Source organism: Symphalangus syndactylus, chromosome 19 (assembly GCF_028878055.3).
Source record: "Symphalangus syndactylus isolate Jambi chromosome 19, NHGRI_mSymSyn1-v2.1_pri, whole genome shotgun sequence".
Lineage (NCBI taxonomy): Eukaryota > Metazoa > Chordata > Mammalia > Primates > Hylobatidae > Symphalangus > Symphalangus syndactylus.
In genome coordinates, this window is record NC_072434.2 from 21,006,581 (window position 1) to 21,018,272 (window position 11,692).

The 11,692-nt window shown below is 54.6% G+C and overlaps 1 protein-coding gene across 1 annotated transcript; it reads right to left on the reverse strand.

The window, feature by feature from the left end:
- Positions 1-2,049: 2,049 nt before the first annotated feature.
- On the reverse strand, positions 2,050-8,473 carry ELF3 (E74 like ETS transcription factor 3). The gene is made up of 9 exons (XM_055233601.2): positions 7,923-8,473; positions 7,334-7,504; positions 6,439-6,660; positions 6,181-6,273; positions 5,858-5,977; positions 5,581-5,670; positions 5,320-5,436; positions 4,622-4,817; positions 2,050-3,425 (listed from the first exon to the last, which is right to left on the reverse strand). The coding sequence occupies exons 2-9, from the start codon at positions 7,494-7,496 to the stop codon at positions 3,311-3,313; spliced, it is 1,116 nt and encodes a 371-aa protein (XP_055089576.1). The 5' UTR covers positions 7,497-7,504; positions 7,923-8,473; the 3' UTR covers positions 2,050-3,310.
- Positions 8,474-11,692: the final 3,219 nt, after the last annotated feature.

Consider the following 11,692-nt stretch of genomic DNA (forward strand, 5'->3'; position numbering starts at 1 on the left):
CCCAAACACTGCGGGAGGGGTGACCTCCCTCTGACCTGCGCAGCGACACACCCAATCCCACAGAAGCAGATAAGAGGTGACCAGCAGCTCCGGCAGGGCGGGATATAAACAGCCCAGCCCTGTGGCTTCCTCCCCACCCCCACTCCCCAGCCCAGGACACACCTGAGGGGATGCAGACTCTGGTGGGTGAGAGACGGGGCCGTCTCCTGCTAGGAGGCCCCTGGGCTGGTGAGAGTCAGTGTAAGGGTGCCTGGTGCCCGACAGGAGGGCAGCACAGAGGCCAGCCCAGGGGCCCGTGCCAGGACTTTGCAGCGTCCTGAGGGGTGAGAGGGCAGAGAACTGTTGGGGAGAAAGACGTCCCTCCCAGAGCTGCCGTCTTCCAGGCTGTCCCAGGCGCTGCCCTGCAGAGGCCACCTGCCCAGGTGGTCTCACTGAGCTGCAGCGTGGAGGCAGGCATGCTGTGAGCTGGCCCCGCTCTCACCCAGCCAGTGACTTCAGCCCACCACTAGCCTTGTCAGTAAAATGGGGACACCCAGTCTCCTCAGAGAGCTGTGAGGTGGATCAAATGAGATAATGGGATGAGGAAAGCGCCTCATAAACTGCAAATGGCAGGACAAAGGTCAGCGCGCAGCGGGCAGCACCTGCCCCCAGCCCTCCAGAAGAGGGTGAAGGGGCTGAGCGCCATATTCCCAGCCCTCCTCCCCTCTAGGATCTCCTTTAGGAGCTGAAGAGGCTGGGAGTCAAGGGAGGCTGAACAAGCCTGTCCCGGGCTCCAGAGGCCCCTCCCCCACTTCTTGGCTAGGTGACTTCAGGCCACACTGGGTCACTTCTTTTTTTGAGACAGAGTCTCGCTCTGTCACCAGGCTGGAGCACAGTGGCACGATCTTAGCTCACTGCAACCTCCGCCTCCTGGGTTCAAGTGATTCTTCTGCCTCAGCCTCCTGAGTAGCTCGGACTACATGCCCAGCATGCCCAGCTAATTTTTGTATTTTTAGTAGAGACAGGGTTTCACCGTGTTGGCCATGATGGCCTCAATCTTCTGACCTCATGATCCTCCCGCCTTGGCCTCCCAAAGTACGAGGATTACAGGCGTTAACCACCGCGCCCAGCTGGGTCACCTCTCTTAAGGGTGCAAGGACCCCGAGATATTGTTGCTAGGGAAACTAGACCAGAGTGTAATGCATCATTTTCAAGAAATGGGGTCATTTTTAGACTACGTAGTTGTGAAAGCTTCCCCAGCTTCTGAGGTTAAACCTATGCCCTGGCCTGCATCCCCTTTGTCTAACTGGCTCACACTTCAGAAGGGAAATGCAAGTAAAAGCCTTTTTCCAAATGGCTCCAGGATTCTAGGTTCTCTCATGACCTCACTTTTCTCTCCAATCAACTTCCCCACTCTCCTTTCCACCATTCCTTGCTGCTCCAGAGCAAGCTGCATTTCCAGAAATCCACACACAAGCTTTAGTTTTTCTAAGATCCCTTCTTTACCCACATCACTTCAGCCAATAATCTGGTTGGTATTTCCAAGACAACAGAGCAGTATTTCAAACTCACGAATGGGATTTTAATGTGCTGTATGGAATTTGAAGCCTCAAACTTAAAGAACTTTCCACCTGGAAAGCATTCTTAAGTAACATCAATGAACTGTCCTCCCTAAAACCTAGACACAGTATCCTGTGGAAACAGAATAATCGTTCTGGAATCGATTTAGGATTAGGTTAGGAGCGCCTACACCAGGAAAAGTTCCCGGGAAATGGTTTTAGGACAGAATCAAGGCACACCTGTGGAACCTCTTTCTGCATCTGTCAAATGGGGACGCTGCGTCTCCTCTCTTCTTAGGATTAAATGAGCCAGAGTGGACTAGCACAGTGCCTGACATGAGACTACACTTTCACTGGGTGCTATACTCACTACCTCACTACCTGGGTGACAGGATCAGTCGCATCCCAAGCTCAGCATCACACAATATACCCATGTAACAAACCTGCGCACATACCTCCCAAATCTAAAGTACAAGTTGCAATTATTAAAAAAAAAGAGAAAAAGACTATACTTTCAACAAATGCCAACTCTTTCCCTCATTCCTTCTCAGCAAGTACTCATCTCCATTTTTTTTTTCCTTTACAATATCCTAACTCTGATTTCGTCAGACTCAAAAGCTGGGATTCATATTACAGATACACAGTTTAGAGCCCACTTGGCTGGAATGCAAAACCATCTATTCCACAAGGCCGGCCATGCAATTCTAGACATCTTGAGAACATCAGGTCCAAACCCTAGCCTTACAGGAAGAATCAGTCCTAAACAGGACAGACTTGGTCAAGGTCAAGGTCATTCGAGCGGTGTCATGACAGCAGGATGCTCCTGACCTCAGCTTTCTGAGTTCATGTCCTTGCTTGCGTGAAGTCTTGTAAGCGTTCTCCAACAGTCTCACCTGCTTCCTTTGCTCACCTCCCAGCCCAGTCCATGTGTCTGTAAGCCCACACCTGCTACAGGAAATCTGTAACTCCCCTCTTCATCAGCCTTTGCCCTCACCCTCAGTCTGGTAGACCTTCATTCTCCTCCGCTCCAACCTCTTGACCATATTCGATCCAAAGGCCCAAATTTCAGTACACAGGTAGCTAAGACAAAGGTTAGAAAAAGCCCAGAAGGCACTTTATTGGAGGTCTCTGCCTCCATTCACAGGAGAAAGGAGCCGGGAGCCCCATCCTGAGGGTCCCAGCATCAGCCCACTGGAGGGCCTGGAACAGTCCAGCACTCTGTGGGAGAGGAGTGGGGAGGGGAATGTTTTAGAAAAAATAGATCTCTATGTACATCTCACATATTTATAGCACATAAATTAGGGAGTGCTCTGACCCCTGCCCGTGGAGCCCAAGCACTGAGCAGGGAGGTGAACGCCAGTCCAGAAAGAAGGTGTTGGAGCCCCTGTTCTGTCCTCTCCATCACGGTGCTCCCCTAGGGCCTCCCCAGGCCTCCTTGGCTCAGTCCAGGTGTCTGCAGGAGGAAGGTGTTGTCTGCATTTAGTGTCTGAGACTGGGTTTGAGGAGGCACCAGATAAAAGGAGACACACTTGCAGCTATAGAGTCAGCTTCAAACCCCAGGGCTTGTAATTCCAAGAGGAGGGTAGGGAGGCGAGGCCATAGTCTCCGAGTCCCAGGACGATGGCTGACAATACACCAAAACGTCAGCTTCTCTCCACAGCACAGCTGGGAGCATTCCCCAGTGGAGGGGCCATCTGGCCTGCCTGTCCTCCCAGGAAGGTTTGCAGGCCTCGAGTGGTCCGTGAGTTTGGTCCCGGGTATAGTTCCAACCCTCAGTTCCGACTCTGGAGAACCTCTTCCTCCTTCCAGCCGCTTGAGTTTTTGCCAAACTTGTAGACGAGTCGCCGGCCATCCACCCGTTCCAGGATCTCCCGTTTGTAGTAGTACCTGGGTGAGGAGAAGGATGGTCAGAGGTGCTTTGGCAGGAAACGGGCCCCAGGCTGCCAGCCCTCCCACCTGGCCCGCGTTACCCCCAGGTAACCCATGCCCACTGGTCTCTGCCTGCCTGGAAGTGTGAGCCTGACTCACACTTCCTGAGCTCCTCTGTTCTTCCCACTTGCAAGCAGAAGCTCTGTCCCTACACTGGCCTGTAACTGTGCCCAGGACACATGGCTCTTTGCCTTTGCTTCTTTGTATCCTATGGCTATGACTGGGGTCTGATCATTAAATTACATTTTTAAGGCCAGGCGCTGGGCCCAGTGGCTCACGCCTGTAATTCCAGCACTTTGGGAGGCCAAGGCGGGTGGGTCACTTGAGGTCAGGAGTTCAAGACCAGCCTAGCCAATATGGTGAAACCCTCATCTCTACTAAAAATACAAAAATTAGCTGGGCATGGTGGCAGGTGCCTGTAATCCCAGCTACTTGGGAGGCTAAGGCACAGAATCACTTGAACCTGGGAGACAGAGGTTGTAGTGAGCCAAGACTGTGCCACTGCACTCTAGCCTGGGCAACAGAGCGAGACCCCGTATCAAAAAAAAAAAAAAAAAAAGAAGAAGAAGAAAAGAAAAGAAAAGGCCAAGCATACTGGCTCACACCTGTACTCCCAGCACTTTGGGAGGCCGAGGCAGGAGAGTCATATGAGGCCAGGAGTTTGAGACCGGCCTGGCCAACATAGAGACCCTTGTCTCTATTTAAAAAAGAAAAAGAAAAAAAAAAAGTAAGTACATGATTTTAGGGCTGGACGGGATCTTAAGATGATCTAGTCTACCCCTGGACATAGGAGGAAACTGAGGCCCAGAGAAAAGCAACGTAAATGCTTCAATGAGGAGAAAGCCAGGCCCTGGGTGGGCATGGCTCCTGCCCCATTCCCCACTCTCCAGGTGCCTTCCTGAGGACGAGCCTCACAGGCGATACAAGAAATGTTGCTGTTAGCTCAAGCGCACTGTGCCTGCCGTCCGCCAGGCTAATACTTTCTCCATGTTGTCATTTAATCCACGAAGTAGGCCAACCCAGATGTTGTCCTCACTCTACAGGACTCAGCCCTGTTGCACGAAGCCAACTGGCAGCCAGGAAGAGGGCAGTGGGAGTGTGAGCGACTGCCCCCGTGTCCGGCTGTATCGTGAGGGTCCTGGCTGCCAGCTCACCTCATGGCCCGGCTCAGCTTCTCGTAGGTCATGTTGCTGTTCTTTTTCTTTTGGCCCCACAGTTGGGCCACAGCCTCGGAGCGCAGGAACTTGAAGACTCCTTCATGCCGATTCTCCCACTTCATGAGGCCCTCGTTGAGCTCCGGGTGGATGAGGATGTCCCGGATGAACTCCCAGAGGTGGGTGCCTCTGGGCGCTGCAAGGCCAGCCTCTGTCAGTTTGCCATCCAGGTGTCCCCTCTCACCCAAGGCCAGCCGGCCCTGCCCGCCCCAGCACACTGCTGACTCGGCCACAGCATGGAGCAAGCCTCTCCAGAGAACCTGCAGTGCCCTCTGTGTGGGCACTGCAGTGACTGCTTTTCTCCTCAGCCCACCTAAGACCCACTGCTCACACTGAGCATGTCCCGGAGGGCAGGACAGTGGCCAGGTGCAGAGAGAACTGGAGTCAGTGGATAGGACACTAGTGCCATGAGCCTCCCACTGGGAGCCTTATTTCCTCCTCCTCTCCAGGACCACCAAGCCAGGCTCTGCAGTTAGGTGGTGACCGATACCATAGAGCCCCCACCTTGTGCACAGCCTTACCAAAGGCCGTGCGGAGGCCAGAGAAAACGGGAGAAGGGATACCAGCAATGACCCGCAGTGCCCCAGGAAGCCACTCAGCCTCGGCGCAGGGAGGACCCAGGTGCCCCCGGAGCTCACCGTGCTTGCTCTTCTTGCCCTCAAGACAGTCCCAGTACTCTTTGCTCAGCTTTCGGGGCCGGCCTCGTTTCCGCTTCCCGTGCTTGGGATCCCCCTTCTTGCAGTCAGGAAAACCATCTGTGGGGACGGTGGGGGAAGGTCAAGGAGGGCAAGGGGGGAGTTAGGGAGAGCAGCCCCTCTACAGGAAAAGGCTGCAGGAAGGGCCGGGCCCTCTGTGCATTGCTAAATGGGACTCCCTCTTGGGGACCTCCCGCGACTCACCGCTGGGGAAGAGCTTGCCATCAGTAGGATCCAGGTCCACGTCACTTGCACCGGAGTCCGAGGAGTGGGAGCTCCGAGAAGCACTAGTCCCTGGGGGGTGGGGTTAGAGTAAGTCCCCTGCCGGCCCGCCCTCCGCTAAACCACGCTGCTGGCTCTCAGGACACACTTCCCAGCCTGTTCCTGTTCCTGCCAGAAGGCCTGAGTTCTGGTGCTGGGAGCCAGAGGGAACCAGGGACACTTCGGGGAAGGGAGGTTGTGGCCTAGAGAGGGCTCTCACCTGCGGTGGAGACGTCAGAGCTGCCGGGGGAGGGGGCTCCTGCACCACAGCTGCCGGGGTGGTAGGGGCTGGCTTGCTGACCGTCATCCAGCAGCTCCTGGGCAAAGGGGCTGCCCTGGTCTGGGAAGAGGAGGTGAGAACTCAGAGAGGGCTCAGGAGACCGGACCAGGACTGGTAAGGCTGCCCATGGGTCTGATGACCTGCTGCAATTTTTCTAATTGAGGGAGGAAGAAGTCTGGGGAGGGGGTCATCTCTAGCACTCTGCGGAGGGGTAGGGATGGGACAAGACAGGCTGGGGAAGGAAGGAGAAAACGGGTTCTCACCAAAGGGCCCCGGGTCTAGGGCCTCCTGGAAGGCCATGCCATCCTTCTCCAGCAGCTCAATGATCCAACTGAGCTCATCAGAAGGGCTGGAAGCTGACAAGGAAGGAAGGAAGGGTCACACTCCCTTCATCCCTCCCTCAAGGGCTCTCTCTGGCTGTGCCGCTGGCCCAGAGCTCCAGGGCCTGCCCATGGCCACACTGAACTCAACTCGGCTCAACATGTAGAGCTGCTCCCCCGCCTCCAGGGGCCTGGACTCACTGAGGTCTCGCAGCTGGGCATGGAGTTGGTCCCCCAGAGGCCCAAAGACCAGACGCAGCTCCTCAAGGGCACAATTGCAGAGGGTGGCCCCGTCCATGTCACACCGCGAGAAGTCAATGGCGCTTGCGTCGTACTTGTTCTTCTCCACTTGGTAGCTGATCCAGTCCAGAACCTGCGTCTTCGACCAGAACTGGGGCTGTTCCCCCGACCAGCTGGCCTTCTCTGCAAGGGCCAGGCAGGGAAACAGGCTCAGCTCAGGCTGCCCAGCAGACCTTACAGCCCCATTTTTTTTTTTTGAGATGGAGTCTTGCTCCTGTCACCTAGGCTGGGGTGCAATGGCACGATCCCGGCTCATGGCAACCTCCACCTCCCGGGATCAAGCGATACTCCTGCGTCAGCCTCCCCAGTAGCTGGGATTACAGGTGCCCACCACCATACTGGGATAAATTTTTTTTTGTATTTTTAGTAGAGACAGGGTTTCACCATGTTGGCTAGGCTGGTCTCGAACTCTTGACCTCAGGTGATCTGCCTGGCTCAGCCTCCCAAAGTGCTGGGATTACAGGCGTGAGCCACCACTCCCAGCCCACACAGCCCCATTCCTGGAGCACACTGGGGATTCACACCTCAGCCCTTGGAGCCATCCCAAGAGTAGGGGCAGGAGGTAGCATTCACAACACCCTTGTCCTGGTATCTGACACCTCCCTCTGCCTGTCACAGCCCCACAACCCCCAGCAACAGCCCCACAACCCCCAGCACCTCAGTCACTAAGTCTCAGCCTCTAGCCGTGGAATTTGCCTAGAGACCCTCCTCCCTGCCCATTCCCCCATTTGTCTAACAGGCCCTTAGAAGGATCTGTCTCCCACTCCGTGCCCCATCCCACCCCGCTGAGACCCACCTGTACCCTCCAATGACATCTGGGGGTTGCTCAGGGTCAGCACCAAGTCATCGGCCCCAAAGGTGGCAGCAGGGGGAACAGAGGCCAGGGTGGAGTCCTCCGAGCTGTACATCGCACTGAAGTAGTTGCTAAATATGTTGCTAATCTCACAGGTTGCAGCCATGAGGCTACCTGTGGGTAGGGGGAGAGAGGATGAGGTTGGTGAGGGGACGAGGGTCCTCTCCTTACACTCCCAGCTACTCTGCTTTGCCCAACCCTGGGCAAGAGTAGCCCCCAGGAGCAGGAAGATCAGCAACTCTGTGGACACCCTCTCTTCAAGAAGGGCTCCAAGATCTCAGACCAGGGCAGGATCACAGGAGACTCCAGCTGGGCTTCCCTCCTCAGATCTCTGGGGCCCTGGAGCCAGACTGGTGGCGTCATGGCCATTCTGCCCTCCCAGAGACAATCTCTGTTCTTCGACCCTCAGGACACCTACGCTCTTGCTCGGAGATCCTAGACTGGAGTGCGCAGGTTCAGAACTGCAAATCCTCTGGACCCCTCTGCAGTTTCCCAAGAGCTGAGCTAGGGAATGACAGGCGGGGAATCCTACCGGAGTGGCGGAGTCCAGCTGTGGCAGGCCCGCCAGCAGTCAGGCTTAAGCTGCAGGCGGGAGAGAAATCCAGTTCCGCCAGGTAGCGCTGAGGTGTCTGGCCGCCGCGCTCCCCTACCCGGCTCTAAATAGAGCCTGGAGGGAGCTCCTCCCTGAGCTCAGGCCTTTATAGTGCGTCCCCTGCAGTAACCTGAGCTGGTGGCTCATTGGATGGAGGGGATTTTCTGGCCTTTAGACTGGGCTCCTGGCCCCAGGTGATTTGCATATTCAGTGCCACTTGGCCCGGATCTTAGCAGGCGGTGCTGGGAAATCAGGCCCGGCTGGTTTAATGATTGTCAGAGTCTGTCATCCCGCACCCTCTGGGGTTGGGCACAGGGCACTGGCCTGGGCAGGTGGCGGGAACATTGCTGGGGTGGGCATCTGTGCTTTTGGCTGCCCTCTGGCCCAGGAAATTCCTCCCAGGGGCCAGGCCAGAGATGGGCCAGGCAGGGGGAGGGCAAGTGAGGGAACATGAACCCCTGGCTGACCTGGGTCAGAAAGCTGCTGGCCCCTAAATTCCAGAGATTCAGCAACAAAGAGGCCTAGTAGGGAGAGGAGTTACTAGGTTTAGGGGTTTTTCCCAGAACACCCAGGACTCTAGCCAGGGGCTGGGAGGTGCTCCAGGCTCAACGCTGGGCAATACTCATGGATTAATTGGTGGTGGCTGGGCCTGCCAGCCTAGCCTTGGCCCCAGGGTCCCCACTAAAGGGCTCCTTCTCCAGCACCCATTCTGTTGGCAAGATCTTCACTACCATCCAATCCAAGCATCAGGGTTGCTGCAGTCACTCCTGAAAAGACCTGGCTCTGCTCGAAAGTTCTTCTCTCAGCATCTGCTGGAGCCCTCCCTGCCAGAGTTGCCAGAATCCACACGGGTAAATTAATCCCTGCTCTCTGGACCCCATCTAATCTCTGGGTCACTCGGCCCAGTTTTCCAGTACCTTCTGCTGCCCTCTAGTGGTCAGAAGCCTGACTACCTGGGTCACGTCATTCAAAGAAGAGGGAATGCATAGTATTAATATATTTACCAAGCACTTTTCAACATATTCTCTCATTTAATCCTCACACCAAAAAAGTCCTGTAAGGAATGCATGGTTATTCTCATTTTATAGAGAAAAAAGTTGCAGTGTGGAGGGTTCCCTTAGAATGGCTTGCCCAGGCCACACAGAGTTGGTGAAGGGGTGGGCTGAGATTCACATCCAGGTATGCAGGTGTGTTGTACACGAAACGCTTGCTCTTTCCCTGCACAGGACTCAATGTCTTCGGGCTTCAGAGTCTTCCCACCCAGCTCCATGGCCAGAGCCCTTGCCTTCCCTGTGGGCAGAGTCCCCCTTGTCTGTGGTTGTCTCTATGGACTCAGCCCGAAACACAATGGACAGTGTCTTATAGACCCTCCTTGAGACCCTGAATGGGGTAATACAGGTGGTTGAGGCAGGAGACTTGTAGCCAGCATCTGCAACTGTGTGATCTTGGGTGAGACCCTTGGAGTCTGTGCTTGTTTCCCCATCTATAAAAAATGAGGTTGTCTGAATTTAATAATCCCTAAGATCTCTTCCAGATCTAGTATTTTGTTTATTTTGTTTTGAGGTGGAGTCTCGCTCTGTCGCCCAGGTTGGAGTGCAGTGGCGAGATCTCTGCTCACTGCAACCTCTGCCTCCTGGGTTCAAGCGATTCTCCTGCCTCAGCTTCCCGAGTAGCTGGGATTACAGGCGCCCGCTGCCACACCCGGCTTTTTTTATTTTTAGTAGAGACGGGGTTTCACCATGTTAGCCAGGATGGACTCGATCTCCTGACTTCATGATCTGCCTGCCTCAGCCTCCCAAAGTGCTGGGATTACAGGCGTGAGCTACCGCGCCCAGCCCATATCTGGATTTTTATGCATCTAAAATGTAGGATTCAGTGGCTCACACCTGTAATCACTCCATCTCAAAATCTCAAAAAAAAAAAAAAGAAAGAAACTTTAAAAAAAATGTAGAATCTGTGTGACCCACCTCCATTAATGCACAACTTGGGGAGTTCCTGGCCACCCTCAGCCAGGGTGGGTGAAATGGTTACTCAAACAAAAGGTGACTCCACCTTCCACAGATACTCCTTTCTTTAACACTATAGCCTGAGGACTAAGAAAGTCCTGCCCAGAGAATCTGCTTCTTACCTTACCTTCTTCCTCTCTGAAGCTCCCGGGTGCCTAGGAGAGAGTTAATGTCCAGGATCCCCCTCCCCACCGCCCCCGCCCCCGCCCTTCACTGGGCCAGTGCAGGCAGGAGAGCCTGGGGCTCAGTAGGATTTTCCCCAGCCCTTCAGGGGGCCTCCCCCAAGGAGCCTGAGGCAGGCACACCCTCCACCCAGTCCCTCACCCAGGAATGTGGGAGAACCAGCTTCTAGCCCCAGGGCTGCTCACGTGCTCCCTGCCCTGAAGAGCATCTGGCTGGGGCTCCCGGGATGGCAGGGTGAAGAGGAGGATGTATGAGAAAAATGAGAAGGCTGTCAGCTCCCTTGCCTTCTTGGGGCTTCCTCACCGGTGACATGGAGCTGAGATAAGGAATCCCTACAGGCTGGCAGCTTGAGATAAGTGGGAAAGACTTGGATTTGAGGTCAGTGCCTTGGAGGCATGGGGATGGGGGTGGGGAGAAGGTTCCAGGATAGTGGTCAAGAGAGCTATGGAACAGGATGCCAGGGGCTTCCCAGTATTCTGTGATGGCAAAAACAACCCACTGGCCTCCCCTCTCCCCACAGAGCTTGCCCACACGGCAGCACAGCCACATCTTTGGGATGGGAGAATGTCCTACAAAAGGACAGGCACATCCAGTAGTCCTGTCAGGTACCAAGGTGGTGAGTGAGGCAGGCTGCACAGCTCAGGATACCCACGCTATGTAATGGGAGACCCCACAAAGTTAGTGGAGTCACAGCACAGCTGTTAGAGGAAGGGCTTCCAGCCTTTCCTTCCACTGACCCTTCATGATTACTGGGCCTATTGGTGCTATAGGTTTTTGTACAGAGCAAGGAAAGATAGCTACTGACAAGCTAGATAAAAGGTTGGGGAGAGGGGGAGGCAACTGGATAGCCCTAAAATAGTCCTTGCCAATAACATATTGCCAGGAACAGTCCTGAAAGAGCCACGGAAGCAGTTTGCTGTCAAAATGCCAGTGCCTGGAGAAGCTCTTCCAATACTGGGCCTCCAGATCCCTCGCCTATGACCCACGTCACCCTCTCTGATGGCGGAGCTGAGTGTGCCATGGGGCAGAGGCCTCTACAGTCTACCACTTGGTCACCACTAGTCCGTTGCTCTTGCTGAGTGAAAGCATATTGACTCATTCCCAGCCCTTGTGCAGGGGAGGGAGGAAGCCTGTTTGATAACCTAAATCCGAGGACAGAGCAGAGCTGCGAACAAAGCCTGTTTCAGGGGTGCCCCGTATTTAAGAAAGGCAACTGAAACACACTAAATATTTCTTCCAACCCTCCCCTCATCCCACTCCCAAACCCAGATTGCTAACTGTTTAGGTCCCCATGTTGAGGCCAGGAAATCAGAATTTAGTGCTAAGTTCTAAAAGAATTTACTGATTACTATTCAAATAGTTATCTAGGAGCAAAGACAGGTGAGGCCCAGTGAAGCCTTGGGGATGGGGAGAAGCGTAGATAAAAAGTCATAAGACACTTTTTTATTTTTGAGATAGGGTCTCACTCTGTCACTCAGGCTGGAGTTCAGTGGCACAATCAAGACTCACTGTGGCCTTGAC

Excerpts from the sequence above, each read along its gene's own strand:
- ELF3 (XM_055233601.2), bottom strand. The coding sequence starts at position 7,496 with ATGGCTGCAACCTGTGAGATTAGCAACATATTTAGCAACTACTTCAGT. Across the intron at positions 5,437-5,580 it reads TGGCAAGCTCTTCCCCAGCG|ATGGTTTTCCTGACTGCAAG; the intron begins GTGAGTCGCGGG and ends CCGTCCCCACAG. Across the intron at positions 4,818-5,319 it reads GGGCAAGAAGAGCAAGCACG|CGCCCAGAGGCACCCACCTC; the intron begins GTGAGCTCCGGG and ends CTGGCCTTGCAG.